Genomic DNA, 22,963 nt, shown 5'->3' with positions numbered 1-22,963 from the left:
AGTATACAAGGTTCCATCTACAAGGTCTTCCCAAATATGAGAAAAAAAATTTCTGTTGTTTATGCGATTACTATAAATCCCTTTGAGCTTCTTCCTTGATAGTCTTCAAAAAATTAATGGTTTATCTTTCAAGTGTGATAACAGTTGTAAGGTAACTGCTGGTGCATGTTGAGACCAGGCAATTGTTCTCCCCCTTATAAAACCAAACATTGAATAAAATGTCTCAATCGTGAAGCTAGTGCAAAAATGTAACATCACTGGCTTAGAGTGGTCAGTAATAAATGTGATCAGTGATCCCATTTACTACAGCTCAAATGAAAACAAACAAGCTGCATGTCGTAGTAACAGAAATACCACTACTAAAATCCTGCATTAAATGAAAGCAAATACTTCTACTATGATTAGTAGTCTAAAAACATAGGAAAAAAAGAAAAAAACCCACAATATTTAACGAACACTAGTATCACTTTTGCACTTATTTTAGGTTTGAAATTTTCACAGGTAAACTTTTAAATAAATACAAATATCACATAGCACTAGTCAAAACCAGACATTTTTCTAATATTTTTGAATGTTTAATTGTCAAGCATTGAACAAAGCCATTATTTATACTTCTTCAATGTCAATAGAAGTTAACTCTGCTGACTAAATCTATTTTCTTTCCTAGCAAGCAGATACTTTGGTAGCTTACTCCTTCCCAAAGCACTTAATAAGAATTTTGGAGTCATCGTCATTTAGATTTTTCAAAATTTCTCCACAAACTGTTTCTAAAACAAAAAATTCAAGCTGGAATTATGCTAAAATTCATATGCAAAAATAGAAGTTCTGAAAGAAAAAGAAAACTGTAGCTAGTGAATTAACTAGCTACATTCACCAAAAACATGTATGGATGCATGCATGGTTATGCAACACTCGGAACAAGGTGAAAATAGGAATTATTTTACTGTTAATTAATTAAAAGGTTTTGGATATAGTACCAATCCCTTCAACAGTATCCTTTCTTCACATTTAGAATATTACATGAGCTGTTGCACAATACTAAGTGCAAGGGAATATTGAGACATGACTTTATTCAGAGGCATTACAAATTCATACTTCCCTATACAAAACCAAAAAAAAAAAAAGATTTTTATATACTCTGTCCTTCAAAGTGAATACTATTTCTAACTAAATCACAATATATTACACTTTCTTTTCTGTACATATCACTTTTATATATCTTTATTGCAATAAATCATTCAATAGTAAATAACCAGTGGACTTGATCTTAGAAATCTTTTCCAACCTAAAGGATTCTGTATTGCAGCATTCACCAAGCATTCATTGCACTACTTTTCATTGCCTCTACTTAAAGTAATTTAAAGAGCAAGTACAATATGCAGTAGTCTGTAAAATGAACTAGGCATCCTACCGCATGACCCTAAAACAGAACACTTGAAACTAGAGTAAACTTCAGTATTCAACAACTAAAATTACTTAGATACAGTGTAATATGATGTATATATATCTTCTTAACTAAGTTATCTTGTAAATCTATATTTAGTTAGACTCATGAAAATACAACAACTATGGTATCAGCTTCTACAATTTCAACCTAGGTCAAATAGTTCATTAGAACCTCAGTTCCAGGTAAATTATAGTCCTTAGTTGTGTGAAATTCCATTCTAATTACTTGGAATCATTTGTATTTGCCTAGAACCACAAGGCAAGGTCAGTGTTACCAAGCACAAATAAACAGTATGGACTTTATAGTAGATACATATATTCTTGTTTATCTTACCTGCAAAGTTCTATTGACAAGTTTTAATGACGCTTCAGATGTTCGATTTCTAAGCAGAACGGAAGTAAAAGACCAAAAGTACACTAAAGACTACAAGGTTTTTGGTTTTTTTTATGTCGTAAACATAAACTGGAGCTAGAATATTTAAATAAGTAGATGACTTGTAACAAGCTTCTCCATTTTCTGCAAACTGTAGGATTTTCAAAATTATGAACTGTTTCATTGATTACTTTCTGCTTCTAACAGTATTAAACTACAGGTATGATGGCAAGGCATGCAATAGCCTTTGCAACAACAAAACATTAGCTACTGTATGAAGCCAGACTCCACCTAGTTTCATATTCAATATCATATTTCTTCCTCAGAGTGACACAAAAAGGAGTGTAGTGCATTATTCAATCAATGTGGTTTTTCCTTAATCACACATTTTAAAAGACTGACTTAGTTAGGCAGAGAGGTTTGTAACTTTTTCTAAGTATTTGGGAGTCTACAATACAACAAATAAGAAATTTTTAAAAAATATTCATAACATCTTAAGAAAATAATTTTGTAGAAGCTTAATTCTTGCTTAATTCTGATTGTGTTTAGAAGTGGTAGATTTTAAGATTTTGAGTTAATCAGACACATACTTGATTATGAGGCTAAGAAATGTGCAAATCAGCCCTTTTTACCAACCATTAAAAGAACTTGGTAAATCACAGTGAAAGATGACAAAGAAAACTTCCAGACTGACCGTGGAAATAACTAACAAACAAGTGCTAAAAAAATTTGACCCATCATATGATGCAATGAAAATCAGAATAAGGCATTTTTTAAAATTTATTATTTTTTTAGTGCAGAGAAACAAAAACCTAGGAGGCCAATACTCGAGAGATGGAATCAAAAGCAACTTCTCACAAAGAATGTCAATGATTACTAGAAATGAAAAATATCAGCCATATGGTGGTGTGTTCTATTTAGATGAAATTATATTCAAATGCAGTTAATTCCTAGACACACTGTTAAAGCTGACTTTTTCATTGTGGAAATGATTACAACTATTACATCACTTCCATATTTCTACATCGCCATCTCAGTGATTGATGCAATTTAATCAGACATTCAAAAATCAATAAGCTACAGTGTGAACAGTTCTTGTTCCAATATCTCAATTCTGCGCAGGTTAGGACTTATTTTACATTTTCAAGATTAGGCAAAAACATTCCTACTCATACTTTACTTCACAAATATCTAAAGATCAAAAATGAATCAGTAACATTTTTTAATGCAAAAAAATATTTCAAGTTATTTAAAGATAAAACATTTTTCATAATTACAATTATTTAAAACAAAATAACTATGTCATTACACTTTGTTAAAGCTGACTTGTCATGGCTTAAATTCTTCAATGATATTATTTTCGCCTGCTTAAATCTCTATACAGAAGGGAAGTACCAGGAAGAAAAATCAACATCACCTCAATTTTTCTCCAGAAATTACTTCCATTTTAGTGGGCATCACAATTTTGCAGAGAAAAGGGACAGTAAAGACCATTCATACAGCTGTGGAAACTGCCAGACCTGTCTCAGTAAATGTCAAAAATCATGTTTGGTCATGTAGAGTCAGCCAACCAAACTCTACACTCAGTCTGTGCTTACGATACTGTTATCTAGTCTACTAAAAATGTATCATTAATGTAACCTTACTATCTATTCAGCTGCATACTAAAGATTAACTGTAAAACATTATCTACACTCATCCTTTCAGAAACCTGTGGTCTGATAATAATGTTACAAAAATAACAGAAATATTCATTATATTATTAAGCATTCATTTCTCTCAGTGACAAAAAAAATAATCTACATCATCACACAGAAAAATTATGGATCTATGATTTTGAAAATGCACTTCCCCTAAGCGAAGTGCTTATTGATCTGTGTATGTAAATGCCTCACAGTAACACTATCCCTGACAGAATTAGAATATGTACATATAAATAAGAGATTATTCCTTTAAGCAAGGAAATTTTGACACTTGCATTAGTTGTGGGTTTTTTCATATCTGTTAACTTTGGCATTCTTGATGGATTTCAGTCTCAATTCTTTAGGCAATGCAGAACCTTACCTCTATCAATGGCTACTTCAGAGAATGATGAAAACTGCAACAGCTAAACTACATCCCTGATAAGAAAAAATAAATAAAACAACAACAAAAAAAAAACCCTCTCATTTTTCTCCTGAATATCAAAACAAAGCAATTATCTCAGTATTATTTTCAAAAGATAACCTTTTAGTTAAGATTATTCCATATACTCTTTGCATCTGCAGAGGCATTAGACATATGCTAAAAAAAAAGATTCCCTCTTGGTGTTTGGTCCTACTTCAAACGAATCCTGGAACAATCAATGCAATGTGACCCAGCAAAACCTGGAGCAAGCAACCCAAGGCAACTCTGTCAGTAATGTCAGACACACTAGAGAAGAGTAGTGTTAAGTTCAGATAAACGCTTCTTCAGCCACATAAAAGACCTATTATGCTAGAAATTCACCACCAATTTCAGAGCCCTTCTTAGCAGGCTCTCTGCAGTCTAATGATACACTTTGAAATCAGCTACTACAATCTGATTGTCACATCTGTATCCTCACAGACACTCAAATCAAAATTGGATAAGGTGCTGTTCCAGGGTGTCTCCCCATTCCTTTTGATATATTGTGTCCTGCTACCCTCTGGGTGGTCAAGAATCACTGGACATTGCAGATCTCTGGTTCCTTAAATGTGACTGTTCACAATAATCACATTTTCAGTAAGATACAGACATTTTTAAGATAATCTTAGAACATATTTTACTTTTAGAGCAGGAAAAGATCTTCAGGTGAACAGCCAAATTCATCCCAAACTTAGCTCTAACTAAGTACTGTTACAGCTGAAGTACTATTACTTCACTACTCTGCATTTATTTGTAAGGATAACTTCATTTTCCTTCCTCTTACTCAAGCTGGCTTCCTGATGTGACAGCTTAAGCCACACTCCCTTTGGCAGCAACTCAGTAACTGCACTCATCTCACATACCTTTTCCTTAGTTACGTAGGAATTTATTAAAGATCTGCAGCAAACCTATTACATTCAATAGAAGAACATGAAAGTGAGTTTTCTGTCCACACCACACAGAGTAAGAAGAAAGAAAGAGGAAATCAAAAAACACCATTGTTTCAAAGACTAAAACTCATTTCTTTTAAAGACTAAAGCATGAATCATACATGCAATGAAACCTTTGGAGTAGGGGTTTTGTCAGAAGTGATAATATGAAGTTCTATTACTTCAGGAAGCAAGAGAATAGAAAAAAAAAATCAGAAAAATAGCATGAGACTGCAATAATATTTTCTTCTTTGAATGATGTTTTCAGGAAATTCAATGATTTTTCCATTGACACATCATACTTCACCATGTGAAGCACTACTTCCCTTTTCTATGCAAGGAGCAGGGGAAAGGGAAAAAAACCAACCAGATTTAGACTTACATACATATTTAACATGTTACTTTGTGTTGTGTTGAGAAGGAAAGATGTTGATTCTGAGAAATAAAAAAAACAAAACCCAAAAGAACATGTCTTTTGATACTTCATTGAACTGCTAAAATCACAGAATCACTGAATGCTAAGTTGGAAGGAATCTCTGGTGATCACCTCGGCTAATATTCACGAAAGGTTACCTAAAAAAGGTTCAGGACCATGTCCAGATAAAGGGACTCTGAAGATCTATTTTTTCTAATGCAGTAGCTAGCTCCTGGACGACAGGATAAGCTACAAGACATCTACATAAATCTGCTTAAATATATGGCACATGAAAAACCTGAAACACATACTATGGTATACCAGTCTAAGAATTATTTTATTTGGCTCACCAGAACAAGAAATGCAAAGCACAGCTTTCACTGATTTTTTCCTTGTTTTTTAAAAAAACCACTTATTTTCCTGGAGGAATAAACACTGGGAACTTGGGGGGCTTTTTTTTCAGGGGAGTTGGGGTGGGTTTTTTCAAAAGGAAACAATTGAGAAATTTTGTCACTATCATTGTTTCCATTAGGTATCATCACTTCTTCTCTAGGAATAGAAAAGCATGTGTCTTTAGATATTCAACCATACCAAACTAAATTCAGGTTTTAAAAATTTTTTTAAAAGTTATTATAAAGTTAAACATTTAGTAAAGGCCAAAGTAGAGTAGACCTCTCTGACCTGGAAAAAAGGTGGTGTCTAGAGATATTACATATGTATTGCAGGGAATTTCAGAGTATCAGAAAATCTGTAGCTATAATACAATCTGTAGTTACATTCCATACTTTAATTTAGGACCCTACTTTTACAGAACATGGAAACAGTTTACGTGTGGTTTAACCCCTTTTAAAATGGAGAAGCAACAGAACTGACAACATAGCTTTCTTCACTATTTGGAACTTTGGCAATTCCAAGACTACCTTAAATCCTTCTTCATTCACAGAAGCTTATTTTTTTCATATGAACAATGAGCAAGGACAATAGCTGCTTCCTATGCTGCATGTACTATTATTTTTGTACTCCCAGTGTTTCTTTCTTCCTCTGTATTTTTCACTTCAAGACTGAAGAAAAGAAAGCTTTTTAATGGCTTATGTGTTATGCCCTGGGTGACCTCCTATTCTGTTGAAGAGATGGATATCCAGAAATCTGGCACTTCTAAAGTGTTCAGCATGAAGACTTTTGATCATCTGTAGTAATGATAAAGCTGGTTAGGCATAACATCCTTTTGAGCAACTTAACTATCAAAATTCAGACACTCATTTCTGTCTCTAATCTTAGAGAAGCAGTAAGAAGTCTTTCATTGCTATGGGTTCAGTGCTGTAGGAAGTGATAGCCCAATATAACTGGGTTAAAACTGTCTATTAATTTCCTAAGGTGAAAGAACTTCAAAGGACATGCTGTATATTGCCTTGCTCAAACTCATAGCAATTAGTACACAAACCTAGCATCACACTTAGGAATTTCAATAAAAAGATCAATAGCTACCAGCTAATTTTCAAGCAGAGTTATCTTGGCAGAGAGCATTTGGTCTTCAAATGATCACATTTCTCTTCCATATTGGAAGCAGTCAATTCTGTACCAACTCTTTTCTTTCTGATCTTTTTTTAATTTTATGTAAAATGAAGACTAAATAGAAAACAAAATAATAAAAATACGAACATTTACTCTATTTTTGTGGCTTATTACTTATAAAAGAGTTGTTAAAATCTTTTATGTGAGCTTTTATACATCAAAATTCAAAGGAAACAACTGGCTATGGCCATGCAACATACACTTACTAAATATTTATTCTGAAGCATGCTTTTGCCTCTCAGATTTTATTTGGCATATTTATAATAGCTGTGTGCAGACCTGTGGTATACTTCTGTAACTGCATGAGTTTGCTATCAGAACAAATCATGCACACAAAACTGTATACTGCGTATCCCTTTTAAGTATAGAAAGAAATTTAAAAAAAAATCCAAACCCAGATACATCCATTAGAAAGAACATAAAAACAATTTGCTCTTATGTTCTATATTTTACAAGAAATTCCCCTTAAAGCCTTCTGTGCTTGAAACCGTGTAACACAGATCATGCATGGGATTCAACTTAATACACCTAAGTTTGAAAAGTGCTTTTGGATATCGTAGTATCTGTAAGCTCCTGCACTGACAGCAAGACCACAGAAGTAATCAGAGGCCAAACAGACACTCCAAGGCATAGGGACAGAATGTTTAGGGAACTGAGTTCCACATGCTATTTTCTGCTGGTGAGGACAGCCTTTTAGGAACTGCCTGAAGGGAAAGGCTGGCTTCTACTTTAAGTCATGAAAACTCAGAAACACTTAGGTCCTTTTGCAATTGTGTACCATTCAATCTCAATTGTCATGACAATTAAGATTAACCTACTTACTGGATGTCTGAATTGAGAATTGTCCAACCAGATAGTAGGGTACCTGGAAAAAAGCTTTAACTTTGGTTTGCCTATGTTTGACTCCAGGTGTGGTAACACTCTAATGTTTATCCAGAAAGAGGAAAATATATAGAAAATACAGCTTTCTAATCAAACTGATCTTTTCTAAGAGGACAACTTCTCCCATGTTTGTTGCTACACTGAGACAGACTTCCACTACAGAGAAGTGGTGGGGAAGTCTGTGATCTAAGATGAATTTACTAGAAATTTTTTTCTTCTAATTCTGCTAATATTCACATAGCATCTCACTAATTCATATAGGCTAGAAGTGATTTGAGAGATGTTTTAATTTTTCCTTCTGTTTAGAAGACATGTGAATTCACTGAAATTTTAGATGCAAGGCTCCTGAGAATGGCTTGATGACTTTGAAAAGCTACAACAATAAAGTCTTACAGCATACAATAAAGTCTTACGTGAAAATTCAACACATAAAATGTTCAAACCTATGAAAACTTCCAGTATTTTTAATTGGTCCTAATTCATCTGCTTTCTGCAAGACCTACTTTTACTCCAGCTCTGCTGGGAGAAGTATCACCTGCTGACCCTTTACAAGAAAACAGATTTTAGAGAGAGATTTTCTTTCTCTCTGAGAGAACTTTCCCCAGTAAAAAAGGTGAAAAAAGTGACCTCATGACAGAAAGGAAAACTGCATTTAGCTTATGTTCTCAGAAAATGCAGACATTTGCAAAAGTGTCATAGAAACACATTTGAAACAGTCAATAAAGCAGGTGCCCAGCTCAACAAAATGAAAAAAATTCTGTCACAGTAATGACAAAAAAAACCACCAAACCCTTAATTTTCAAGAACAACATTCATACATACATTTAGATGATTAAACTGTTCTATTTTATATATCTTACAATACAGGTGAATTAGTAATTCAGGCTGAGGGATTTTCCAAACCTGCCAATTTCAGTGTGCCAAAACAACTGTGAGTTTAGAAAGTCACCAAACATTAACATATTTCTCAATTTCTTGCTGAAACATAAAAACAAACAACCCTTCCCCCACAAACACAATCATGTGAATCATGACCACACTATGTATTAATAATGTAATAGTATATGAACATTATAAACTACCAAAATAATTTTCCTAAAAGTAATTTAAAAATTAATACAACAAAAAAGATTTCAATAGTATGCTTTTAAGAAAAACACAGGTCTCAAACACAGGAAGATGTATGCAAATCATTTCCATTTGATCTACCTAGCATATAAAAAAAAGTATGTCCTGCATCTATGCGATTTACTAGATCAGAATGTTCTTTCACATTGTTCATCTCCAGTTTTTGTTTTATGTTTTATCACATTAGAAAATGAATCACTAATAATTTACTTTGTTTTTACTCTTTTTTATTACAAAGGCTTTGGGGATCAGTCAGCAGATGCAGGGAATAGAGCACAGATTAATTTACTGTCACTTGAAAGAATCTGAAAACAAAGGAGACATCAAAAGATGCATTGGACCAAGTCATCAAAATTTACTAGCATTCCATACTAAAAGACTGAATATTATGTAAAGCAGCCAGACCTTTCTTTGTTCCATGCAAGGAAATCATATAGTTAGCAGTCTGATAAGATAAATATCACAAAACAGAGGAGTATGCAGTAGCTATTGCCTTTTATACAAGACTCCAGTGAAAATACTGGCTTTATCAGGAGTCAGTGAGAAAGCTGCTATTTTTTGCCCCATTTCGCCATTTTTTTAATTTAAAAAATGCATTTCCTATTAAATTACAGAAAAACAACTAGCCTTCAAATCGGATTTCGTAAATTCTCTTCCAGCACTACAGAGGTGCAGGATAATACTTCAATGGGTATAACAACAAGATATTTGGCCCCTCAACAGAGTTCATGTACACTGTATGAAGTTGGAATTTTAAAAGATACTCCATTTTAACATAAAAGTCACTGTTAAAAAAGACCTCTAGTGTTTTTCCATCCTCAAATACCATTAAGACATTTAAGCAAGACTTGGAGAAAATCAGATTAGAAATAAAAATAGCTATTCACTTACACCACACTTCCAAGGCACTATGAAGAAGAGATATGTTTCCAACTATCATTGCTCAGCCATGGAAGTTCAGGTCACAAATTTAATCTGAAAATAAAACTTCAGAAGAAAACCACTACTGGTTATGAAACCCGAGCACAAAAAAATGGCCACTCTTTCCATGCTTGCAAAGGCAGTGACAGCAGATCAGCACTATGCTCTGCTGTATGTTCCATAAGAAATTTAATATCTCAAATATCACAAGTACCCTGAGAAGCTCCTCAACTGTATTAAATTACACCTCAAAATCCCTCAAAGAACAACCCTCCCATAAAAAAACCAAAGAAACAAAAAATCAAAAAAATCCTTTAAAAACCTTTTTCATTATTAAGATTTAATCTGTGCCCAAAGATCAGTTTTGTACAAGTCTAGAAAAGCTTGTCCCCAAGAGTTTACTACTTGCAGTGATGATGCCTGATACTTTAATCAGAGCCATCTTACTGCTATAGGCAAAATTTAATTTTTCAAGACGGTGGATTAAGGGCCAGGATGCTGTGCAGCTTATACCACAGGGAATGGTAAATGAGGAACAGGAGAAATATTCAGCCCTAAAGTAAGGTAAAAGGCTCAGAGCTAGGATGCACATGGTGGGGGGTGGAGGGAGAATCCCTGTAGAGCTAGGTTTGATGCTTCTCTACAGCAGAAACAGAAAAATTGAAGATCGCAGCAGCATTGCTAGGGATTGTTAGCCAGCTGTGTCAGTGCACAGTAAGAACAGTTTTCTGACCATTGAACCCTTCTCCCTCACTGGCAGCATCAAGCTTGTCTCTCCAGGGCTCTGGCTCATGTGAGGTAGAAAAGGGCTAACAGCTATTTTGCTCTGCAGAGTAATCCACTGCTACAAGTGACCGCCTGCCATGCCTGTGGCTGAAGACAATTCTAATTTCAACACAAACATTGTAGAGATTGGGATGAGAACAAACCTGAAACACCAGCAAATTCAAATTACTAAGCTTCTTTTTGTTTGACAACACTACTACAATGTCCTTTTCCAAATAATTATATATCATCTACAGATGATGAATTTCTGTACTCTTTCAAAGGTAATCTGAATAGTTCTCAGATACACTGTAGTTTAATGTGGGTTAAAATCACTACTTCAATCTCTCTCCCACATTTACTAATTACATGCATTTTCCTTTTGATTAAGTTGCTGGTTTGTTTTCATGAACAGTCAGATTCTTCTGCATGATCAAAACCAAAAAATGTTACATTGAACAGCAGTCTTGTAACTGATCACCTGGTAGGGTGAGCATGACTATTTCCAGACACTTCCTCAGCCTCTGTTAAGCCAGTGACAGATTGCAGTTATTAACAGGTCAGTGAATAAATTAATTCCAGGGCACTGAAAATGATGTTCATGAAATGAAAAGTGGCCTTGCTGACATTGCATCACTATTTCTAGACAGTGTGCTTGCACACCAAATAAATCTCACAACCTGGATGAGTGCCAAAAACTAGTGACCTAGTTTCATTAGTGTGGGAAAAGACTAGCAATTGGTCCTAAGAGAGCAGATTACCAAAATAACTTCACACAAAAACATTCCATAAAGAATTTTCTTTAAATCAGACATTTTCCAATCTTACAAATCACTGAAAGTCCTGTCTTCCTTTGAAACGTCAGTCTGAGATCCATTAAATTCTAAAGTTAAAATACATTTATATTACTCAGGCTGACATTCCTATACAACATTTCGATTAAACAGAATAAATATTATCTTCTTTCCATCTCATTATCTCTTTCCATCTCATTCATAATAATTTAATACTGTTCTAAATCAAAACAGCTTTTGCATGTTCAGTGAAAAATGTAACACTTCAGGCTTAAACAAAAAGTTTTACTAATAAAAGTAAGTCTATTTTTAAGCACACAGTAATCTGCTCAGTAATCTTCCTTGATTAAAAATTCCTTGGCTTCTCTTCAAAAAACACACTGAGCATAGATGAGCTCAACAGCTGTCAACATAATTTTTAGGAACTTACCAAGTATTGTTGCGTCTATACTAGCCCCCATTTATACACTCCAGCTGGTCCACCAGAGCCCCACTCCCAATCCTTCGCCTCCAGTAACATCTATATTGAGATGAAGACATTTTGAACAGGGGAATCTTAATAACAACACAAAGTAAAAAGATACTTCATCTTCTTTTCATCTTTCCAAAGCCTGTTGCTTTCTTTGAATTGCTTTCCATTCACTAATACAGCAAAGTGCAGAAGATTAACTGTAATACTGTAAGAAAACTATTACAGCAGTGGTAAAAATCCCAGAACATTCTTTCATAAGTCAGATTTGAACATGACATAAGTAATGCAATGCAATTAATTTCACCCAGCAACAACTTCCCTGCTCACAAGCTCTTACTAACACATGCCAACGACAAAACTGCAACTGTTCTCTGCATGCCATGCGCAGTGAGGGTCACTTGCACAATGACTTACACAAGAGGTCTAGAATTTACAAGGCTGAAAAAAATCTCTGATCATTTAATCTCCTCAAAATGTTAGGTTTTCTTTTATCCTTCAGATTCCATCTGGATTCATGGCTACTGAAAAAGTCCTAAAGGATGATCACAGTTTTTGCAAGTTTTACTGTAGCAAACACTCATGTCAATGGAAATTTTGAGCAAATAATGTCATGAAGACTGGTGACTATGTTTTGGAAGGACATACCCATCACTTCAATTTTAAAAATGCTGTGGAGTATCTGGGGAAGAAATAAACAGAATGAAACCCCATACAAATAGCTTTCTTCTTAATAAACCATTTATGTAAGAATATCAATAGGAAAGTTTCAGCATCTTACTTCTTTCTCCTCAGTCATTAAAAATTTTCAAAATCCTCATGTTTGTATCTGCAACCCATTTTGTTTATCTGTCAATATCTTCCTGATCAGTGTGCATATTTTTTTACTCCTTTTTCTCTCCTACGCCTTCAGTCTATGTGTCTACGAACAATGACTTTGTAGGCTATGATCCCAGCTACGCATACAGGCTGTGGCACAGTTGTAACTAAGTACTGTCAGCTGCAGACTTAAAAATAATAAAGTGAAGGCATGGGGACAGGGGGATGCACCAGAGAAGTTGAGTCACTTTGAACCACTTAAAAGTGGGTAATAAGCTGTTTTATGCCAATTTATGAAGCTTGCTTATCTCAGCCATAAAAATCATGCAAGTGTTCTAGACATACTTTTATCACAACTAAAATGCACATTTGGTCACAGAATACTGAAAATGACCAAGTGACATGTAATATGATCAGCTACACAGGTTTGCATCCAATGTCCCATCTTCAGGATCTTGTACTAAATTATGTCTATCATGGTACAGATTAACAAGCTTCTTAACACTACAAAGAGTATTTTCATCATCGCTTTTACACATCTCATTTAGCGACACACCAAGAACTAAAATAAAGAGTCTGTTTATAGGGCTGTCAGTGCAGTGAGACAGGATAGGCACTAAGCTTCCCAAAATTACCTAGATGAATAATCTTCTTTACTCCTTTTATTTTTCTGTATTCTACTGCCCTGGTATGTTTATCATGCATATATACTGGCAATTTGATAATAATATATATCTGCTTGATTCCATATTAAAAAGATTCTGCTTGATTCTATACTAAAAGATAAAATTAGATTTTTCCCTCACCACCTCAAGGTTTTAGAAAGCAAATTACAAACCCAGACTGAGTTGCTTATGCATTTTACTCTTCATTCTTCATTGATTCTTTAAGGTTAATAATTTTCTGTACTTCACTTGCCCATTTTCTCTACCCCCTCCTAAGGAGTTCTTTCTCCTTACCACTTTTGCTACTGTACAGATAGGATGAATAGAGAAAAGGCTGCTTTTGTAAAATAAAGTGAGTAAGTGAAGCTGCAGGAAGAAAGGACACTACTGAGACAATATTTAATCTCTGACAACAAGCTGAAGTAGCAATGAGGCTCTTTATAGAGGAATTGAAAAGGTAGTCAGAAAAGATAGAGAACCTTAATATTCAGAAATGCTGACTATAGAAGAGGTCCAGCCTAGAAATCTAAGCTAAAGATTTTTGGTTGAGCCTCTAGGCCACCAGAAGGAGTCAAGTCCTTAATTTGTCCAATATTTACTTCTGAAATGCAATATTTTTTTAATTTAAAAAGAGACCAAAACAACTGAACCACCAATTTTCATCAGAAAATTTCACACAATTCTATTTTCCATATCCAGCAAATTTTTGTTTCTCTCATGCCCCATTCTTCCCCAGAAACACTAGTTACTATTACTTGGTCTTTCTTTTGTTTTTGTGTAAGCTCAGAATTAACATATTGAAAGAAAATAATAAAAAAAAACTTCACATGAAAGTGTGCCATTGGAAGTTTCTATTATGATTTTCAGTGGACAAGAGAGCTTGAGACAAACACTAGGTTCTGGTTTTAGGACATCTTTAGGGAACAAAAGGGTGGTCTTTTACAAAGTAAGAAGTGGTGGTCCTTTGTACAACTCTTAAAATTAAGTCCAAACTTAATACAAGGGGAAAATTATTTCATCAAAGGCATTCATGAACTCTGATAGATCTGTCAATAGATGAGTCAATAAAAAACTCATTTAACTGATTAACTGTGCAAGTCTGTACACAGGTAATTTTTATATTTTAACTGGCTTTGAAAAAAAATACAAAGTTCCTTACCTAGCAGCATTTTAGATCATTCTTTTCTCTATGTACTTTATTCTTTCTATATCCTCTTCACATGAGCACTCCAAGTGAATATACCCTACTTTGCACCTATGTTATGAAATCTAGTGTGAGTTTCATTCATATTGTTACAGTTGGCCCAGACCATAATTTCTGTTCAGTGTCATACTATTTTAATATATGTGGTGAGAAAAACCAAGCTGCAAAACCCAAGTTTGGGTTTGCTTTGTTTTCAAAGCTTTACTGTGTAGTTCCCTGCAGTACAGAGATGGTCTGGAAAACATACAAATGCAACAGTACAACCCATGTTCAGTGAAAGAGTACCTGAAGTCTACATTATTTAAGGACAGAAGAAAACAAATGACTTGTTACACTTTTTCATTTTTCTGGCTGTCACTCAAAAATGTGCAATCCATGAATCTCATAAAACAATTTTCCAATGCATGAAAGCTTTCTTACACACCCATGGTAATTACAAAAGTAATTGATAACATTGCTAATGTTGTACATTGTAATGTACAACATTACAGGTTGTAACAATAAATTTTAGTAAAGACTACTACAAAATTCAATCTTGATATACCACAAATAATAACACTTTAATTTTCAGCATTTATCAAATACTATTCCTATTGTTGATGAAACTGAAATACAGAAATGTAAATGTTTTAGCAGGTCATTGTAATGTGCATTGGATTTCAACTTCAAATTGACATTCAATTTAACCTTTACACTTGGCTGAATTGGACAACTACTTCTGTTAGCAAGAACATGTTCTGTGTGAGTTTTTCCCCATGCAGAAATTCCTTTGACATCTTTCTCATCCAAAATAGAATATTTTTTTTTAGCTTTCAAGTAGGTATTGCAACAGAGAAAATAAGGATGTTTTTAAAAGCAAAGAATTAAGGAAAATATACTATGATTACCTATATTTACTTTTAATTCTTAGACTGGTTTTCTTCCTATGCAAAAAAACCTACTATTTCAGTGTTCTCATCTCTTATTTTGTAGTCTTATAATCTGAAAGCTTTATAAGTCTCCAAATACAATTTGAAGTCTAGAAAAACAGCCAGAACAATACTGTCACCAAAGTAACGGGAGAACAGAAAAATGCTGTGATTTAATCTCTCCCTTGTTCTATATTTTAAAGATAAAACCAGTCCCATCTCCTACAGCTTGAAGCTTCAGTTTCACCTTTGGAAAATAGGGTTCAAAGCGACTTTTAGATGTAGAAAGAATATATCGCTTATTTACAAAGACCTTCTTAGAGAGTTAGTAGAGTTTCTTTTTGTTTCCTTCTTTTTTCTAAAAAAGTTTTCTTCATAAAATATGCTTTTCATCTGAATGCTCTCAAGGAAAGCACGATCCCAGGGCTATGTGCTTGGTTTTTATTTTAATATTAAAGAGTGGAAGACAGCTTGGTAATGAAGTAGTGGAATTTCTGGGAGGAGCATGGAAGAATAAAGGCAAAATGATTATGAAATGAAGAAAGCCTTGCTAATTAAAATGCTGTTATAAACACAACAAACAAAAAAAATGACAGCCTTAAGTATGCAGGCCAATAGACAGTTTTTATCTAGCAATGTCAAATTACCTGCTTACACAAGCATATTAATTTCAATGAAGGTACCTTTTTTTTTGGTGGAAACATAATTGTTGATGTATACCAATACATCATTTAGCTTGGACCTAAATCTTTTGTGGAAATAATTTGCATACATAAAACACAAATTATAGTTTATATATATGCCATCTTTTCTACTTCTTGCAATCACAGAATACTTCCCCTTGTGAAACTAATGCATCTTGTTCTATTGGGAAGTTTATGTATGTTCTTTACAAGCACTTTTATCTTCACAATAACAGATCCAATACTGAGTGGTATATAAATACAATACTAATAAACAAAAGCAGACGTGCCTGAAAGGCATCATCTATCAATTACAGGCTTAGTATGACATCCACTGTGAAAATCTAGAGATAAACAACTGAATTACATCACGAATTGACAGTTTTAAAAAGTTACAAAGCAGAAAAACAAAGGACTTCAACAAAAAATGCTCCAAAAGACAATTTTTGGCTGAGGAGAAAGTTGTCACTGAAAGACACTTCCTTTTCAAGCTGAGAGACATCAAAAACTACATTCAATTAATGACAGATAATTGCACTTTTTCTAATGTCAGTTTGGGAAACAAAATAAAGAGAATGAATACAATTTTCTTGTGTAAAAAGACTCTGCCCACACTACTTTGAGTTCTGTACAGACACAGGATTACACAGAAAATAAGTTGTTTAAAAAGCTTTTAACTAAGAGATCAAAAAATAGTAACTCCTTTTAGCAATGAATAGCTTTGAGAAATAGCAATGAATAGCTCCTGACTGATAACAAGCATCTCCTTAAACTGCAAAGCTAATGGAGTCTACTTTCTCATGAAATCCTGTCTCATACAAAATACTTCCTGTCCACTGCAATGAGTATTCTGACTGAAATATTATCCACAGCTAAGACACACACAACAACTCCTTCCTGTACCTTTTCTTGCATGCCAAAGATCAGGTTAGTTTGTGCTGAAACTTTTTCATCTGAGGCCAACACAATTTTTCTTTCATCTGGCCACCTATTTTTAACAAAATTCTGGGGACTGTTTGTTTTTGCAACCTCTACCCTGTAAACCACAAATTATACCACAACAGGCTAACAGACACTGAGTTCAACTTGAGGAAGAGAGAGGATGAGCAAACCCATACACACTCTGAAATACAATACAGCACAGAAGAAACAGTCTAAGAGATTCCTGGACTACATGGAAGATAATTTCCTGACAGAATTGGTGAGTGAGCCAAGAGGCCAGGTGCTCTATTGCTATTTATGAATAGAGAAGGATGATTTGCTGCTCGGAGGCCATCTAGGGCACGGGTAACTATGAAATGATAGTTTTCAGTTCTCAGAGCCGTAAGGAACGTAGTCAGCAGAATTGCCACCACAGACTTACAGAAGAGAGACTTTTGCTTGTTTAGGAGGCTAGTTGATAGAGTCCCTTGGGAGGCAGTCCAGAAGGGCTAAGGCTTTCAGGAAGGTTGGACATTCTTCAAGAAGCAAATCCTAAAGGCAGAGGAGCAGACCATCCCTAAGTGGCAAAAGAAGAGTCATTAGAAGGAAGACCAGCCTGAGTGAACAGAAAGTTTTACTGGAACCCCACAAAAAAAGAAAAGAGACTTGGGGAAACCCCTTGCTTCAGGCTTGAGGTAGAGTGGCTGGAAAGCAGCCTGACAGAAAAGGACCTGGGCGGCTGGTTGACAGCAGCTGAACATGAGCCATTTGTGCCCAGATGGCCAAGAAGGCCGATGGCATCCTGGCCTGTGGCAGCAATAGAGTGGCCAGTAGTACCAAGGCAGTGATTGTCACCCTGAACTTGGCACTGGTGAGGCCATGCCTTGAATCATGTGTCCAGTTCTGGATCCCTACAGAAAAAATATTAAGGCGCTGAAGTATGTCAAGAGAAGGGCAGTAGAGCCAGTGAAGGTTGCACCAGTCTTGTGAGGAAGTGCTGAGGATTGTTAAGCCTGGAGAAAACGAGGCTCAAGGGAGACCTTATTGCTCTCTACAATAAACTGAAAGGAGGCTGGGGTCAATCTCTTTCACCAAGTAACAAATGTTTCAAGTTGTACCAAGGGAGGTTTACACTGGATATCAGGAAAAATTTCTTCACTGAAGTTTTATCAAGTGCTGGACAGGCTGTCCAGGGAAGTGGCTGAGTCACTTGAGTGGTGTAGATGTGGCACTTGGCAACATGGCGTAGTGGTGAATTTGGCAGTGCTTATTTGACAGCTGGACTTCATGAGCTTAAAGATCTTTTCCAGCCTAAATGATTCTATGACACATGTTTTTTGTGTAGGCATAAGACCACTTTTGCAATGGTGATTGGCAGACTCTCCTTAGAAAACAAAAAACCTTCAATATTCATTCTCAGGTAACTTTCCCATTGCCAAGTTACCAAGCTTTTCTCTCTGTTACATATTTCACCTAGTTCTTTGAATGTTGCCTTCCTTACTAGAAAGTGGGATGTACTCAAGAAGAAGAACAGAAAGTTTTTCTGCTTTTCCTAGTTCATGTTCTGGCAGTTTAAGCTTTTCCCATAGTGAAGAAAACTGGGTTTAGATTTCCAAATGCAAAAGGATAATCCTGCTCCCTCACAATGTGAACAGCAGGTCTGTAAACATAGCTATTGTATAAAAAAAGGCACTGCTGCCATCCCACTTGGTCTTGCTATGTTGTTTGTCATGGATGAATTTTCTGAGGAGATTCAACCTGTTACAATACAGCATACTCTATAAATGCCTACTTGGTCAAGACCCTCAGCAGACTTAGAAGGAACATTTTGGTTAACTGAACTAACTGCTGGTCAAACTCAGCCTTTAGAAAGTTGCAGTACATATGTGCATAATCAAAAGAAACATTTCTTGCACCTGGGAAGTCTGTGTTGGTCAATAGACAGCACCTCACTGTGTCTTGACAATCACATTTTATTAGGAATGGAATAAGCCATAATATACAACACGGTCCAAAACATAACAGCTGATATGCCCTGGATCTATATTTTAATTCCATTGAATTCTAGTAACAATCTTCTAACAAAGCTCTTTGATTATAAATTTCTGGGGTATTAAAAAAGCAGACCCTCGGAGTATAAATATGTTTTCCATATAGCTTCAAGCCCTCACATTAATTATCACCCAACTTAAAGTTACATCTGTCAGATACACCTGGCAGCTGACAGAGCAGAATAAAATCAGCAGCTTGCCAGAGTACAGGGACCTAGTTCAAAGAAGTAACTCAGTTTGCCAGCAGACTTCAGGTGTACTAGATGGCAGCAGAAATCTATGTAGGCCTCTTAAGAGCCATAGCTCACTTTTCAGCTCCACTCTGCAGTTCTGTTTTGGCTCAGAGCAGCTTGAAATAAACACTCTCAGAAAATATCCCATTAACCCACGAAGAGTATGGTTCAAGTGTGTATATCTGGCTTCTCTAACTAAATTATATATCCAAAATTCCTTCACTCACTCTTCACTTTCTTTCTTGGGCCTTTCACAAAAGGCACAATCAGTTACTATTTGGACGACAAGAAGCAAAAAGGACTGAAATACTGTCATTGCTCAACAGGACTGGTGTAAGCACAGCCTGATGAGGAAAAAGTTGTGGTTGGCTCAAATACATTGAACAAAAACAGCTGTCAGAAAGGCTGATAGGAATAGGCAAAAAAATTCATCACTGAACATACCCCAAAATGTTGTAAGTTGAAAAGTCAATGTAACAAGATTAAATCTGTCACATTTCCAAGGACATACACCTTTGAACAAAAATAGCTGTCAGAAAGGCTGATAGGAATAGGCAAAAAAATTCCTAGGACATACACCGGAATCATTATTTTAGGATGAGGAAAAAAAAAAGATTTTTCACAACTCAGTCTTTGAATAGCAGTAAAATACTCTGAATGAAACTTAAAATTAATCAGCTAACTAGAATTTTAAGGTAAGAGCACAGAAGTTTGAAACATCTGTAACTAACTGAAGACAAGGAAATAAGACAACCTCAAAAAGTTGAATACAGGGAATATATGGAGAATTTGAGCTGAATTTCTTTATCTAGAGAGTATGTTTCTAATACTGTCCTCCAGAATTACTTAGGAAAGGAGGGAGTGGGAGGACAAAGAGCAAAAACTGACAACAAAGATAAACAACATAAACTTCTGTCTTTTTCTTTACTGGGACTTATTTCCAAGGCATATAATTTCATGACAACACCACTATCAGTAAATACATCTCTAAAATCATCTGCATTATTATCTTAATCATCCACAGAAAAGAAACCAGACATCAATCATAACTGTTTTCCTTATGTAAAACGTAGCTCTGACCACAGAAAGTGTTGATTGAAATCACATCTCAACAATAACCAAAATAATACAGCAATTGAAATTGTACAATAATTGTCCAGATTAGTCATAGGATGGGACAGTTTTATACACAAAGTTCATACCACTACTGCCATTATGGTTGATATTACTAGTTTTTTTTATGTGACCTGCAATGGTATCCACTACAATTGGATATAGTGCTTGCAAAAATAGGTTCCATCCATTAGAAAGAAAAAGGGAGCAAAGAAAGAGTATAAAGTTCCCAATAACTCCCAGAAATGAAGGCAAAAAATGACAGGGATGCACTTTTTTTCCCAGCTACTGCCCTTCTCCCAGAGTACCAAATATCTTAATTCAAGTAGCAATAATTTATACATAAAATTATAACATAGGGTTTCGTAACAACTCCTTGAAAAATATGTATTACACAACTTTCATTCACCTTGAGTATGTGAAAAGCAAGTCAATTGGCCTTCCAAATAAAAAAGAAGATTCTGACTCAAAAAATCTTGGCAAGCCAACAGATTTATCCAGAGCTACACTTTCAGTTCTTAAACTCTTTACAGCCAATATACAAGCAGCTTGAAAACAGAATTTAAATCTTAAAGTACCAAATGTTATGTAAAAGTGGATCTTAATTCAAATAATTGGTTTTGTACATCCTTCTTCCTCGCTTGATCCTTTGCAAAATTATTCAGCCTCCACATCAAGACATTAAATGTCATTTACAGAATCACTCAATGTTGACTTAGTTAATGAAGACTTTGCTTAAAAACATAATATACAGGTGACCATCCCTGAAGATAAGAAATACACTTTTTAATCAATTTTGGTAAATAATACAAACAATAAGCTGTAACACATGCTATAATACTTAATAGAAATATAAGAATAAGCACCATAAACAATTAAAAATCTAACACTAAGTACATATGTTATTTAGTTATCTGTGGTAGCAAAAGCAAAACATTCATACCTGCACCTGGAATGATCGCCAACTTTGTTTCAACCAGGCCCATTTTAGCAGAAGATGCTAAAAAACAGAATGTAAAGGAGTTCTTACTCTAATGTAGAAGGAAAAAAAATCTATGGAAAATACATAATGATGACCTAGCAGTTTGTTAATATGTTAAGTTTTCTTCAAAAAGAAAAATAAATCGCTTTTCAAAGAATTTGTTTATTGAAAAAAAATTCACATAGATTCAATTGACCTGCTTTTAGTGAAAGATCCAACTACTTCCATCAAGGCAAATTCAGTACTTTATTAATTTTCACATAGCAAGTAAGCAATAACAGTGAGTAACAGAGACTTGCTTTCAAATGGAAAGTACTAAAAGAAAACAGATGTTATTGCTTAACATCTTATAATGGGGTAGAATTCTGTCTCTGATTATTTGAATTCTTTAGGTGATAGAATATTCTCTAAAGTAAAATAATTTTATAAATCCTAGCTTACTGGCTCAGAACCAAGTATCCATTTACTTTCCATCAACAGGCTTTACAGTACTGACAGCTTATTAGCTCAAGGTTCCTCTTTTCAAGAGTGGTTGTCAATTTTATAATTTAATTTCTTATGTAATAATACACTTACTAGCAACTTTTGTTTTTTCCCTGCACCCTGTTTAGATAAAATCAAGTCTCTGTCTAAAGCACTTCAAATGCACAAAAATAAAAAAAAAAAAATTAAAAAAGGAAAATAATTGCATGACCCTATTGGCAAGACTGATAAAATTAGGGTCAGAAGAATCACATAAACGTTTAACAAAACAAATCCAGCTAACAGACTTAAGCTGTTATAAATTAAATATTAGCAAGTACCTAGACACGTTTCTGCTAAAGCCCTTTAAAATAAGGGGTTATAAACAATGTCAAATACAAAGTAAGTTTTATAAGACTGTTGCCAACAGACAGATTAGTCAAGCCAGCTATAACACTAATTACCCCATATTCCATAGCAGTATTCAGACCTACCTGCCACCCGTATATCACAGGCTAATGCAAGTTCTAGGCCACCACCTAAGGCAGTTCCATCTATTGCAGCAATAGTAGGTACAGGCAGATTAGCTGAAAAAGAAAGTACCAATTAACACCAACCTCATAAAGAACACCTCTGGAATGTGGTTTCATTAATTTTGCTCATTCTAGAGTCCTACTTTCAAAGCCAGAAGCTGTGTCTTGACATTCTCAGACCACCACTGGCAATAATAGCCAGCACCATTGCCCCTTTTCTCTTGTAAAGCAGCAGCTAACAGCTCAATAGAGGTGGGAAACTCTTCAGTCTGACAAACAAATGCACATACTGCCAGCACACATGACAGGTAGCAGGGCTCCAGAGGCCTGTGCGACCATGGCATGGTTTGTATGTAATTTATCATCGGTGTTCTGACATAAGAAAGTCATTTCAACAATCAGCCTAAAGTACTGCTTTTCACCTTCTGCAAATTCAAGTTCTTGTCATCCCCATTCACCACAAACTCAAAGTTTGATGAAAAATGCATTTTCATTTTAGAAACACACTTATATATTACAGCTTTAATTCTATTTAATGTAAGAGTTAACA

At 34.9% G+C, this 22,963-nt stretch overlaps 1 protein-coding gene across 8 annotated transcripts in view; it reads right to left on the bottom strand.

The window, feature by feature from the left end:
* AUH (AU RNA binding methylglutaconyl-CoA hydratase) overlaps window positions 1-22,963 on the bottom strand; it is a 169,908-nt gene that overhangs the window by 90,288 nt on the left and 56,657 nt on the right. For all 8 annotated transcript variants that reach the window (XR_005629264.1, XR_005629265.1, XR_005629266.1 and 5 more), the window contains exons 5-6: window positions 22,375-22,467; window positions 21,380-21,436 (exon numbers count right to left, since the gene is read on the bottom strand). Coding sequence is in view for 2 of the 8 variants with exons in the window: in XM_039724052.1 (XP_039579986.1) it covers window positions 21,380-21,436; window positions 22,375-22,467 (150 nt within the window). In the remaining 6 variants the exon portion in view is untranslated. The remainder of the gene's footprint in view (window positions 1-21,379; window positions 21,437-22,374; window positions 22,468-22,963) is intronic.

This window comes from Passer montanus, unplaced genomic scaffold (genome assembly GCF_014805655.1).
Source record: "Passer montanus isolate IOZ18808 unplaced genomic scaffold, ASM1480565v1 scaffold52, whole genome shotgun sequence".
NCBI classification, from domain to species: Eukaryota; Metazoa; Chordata; class Aves; order Passeriformes; family Passeridae; genus Passer; species Passer montanus.
This window is presented reverse-complemented; position numbering and strand designations above follow the sequence as displayed.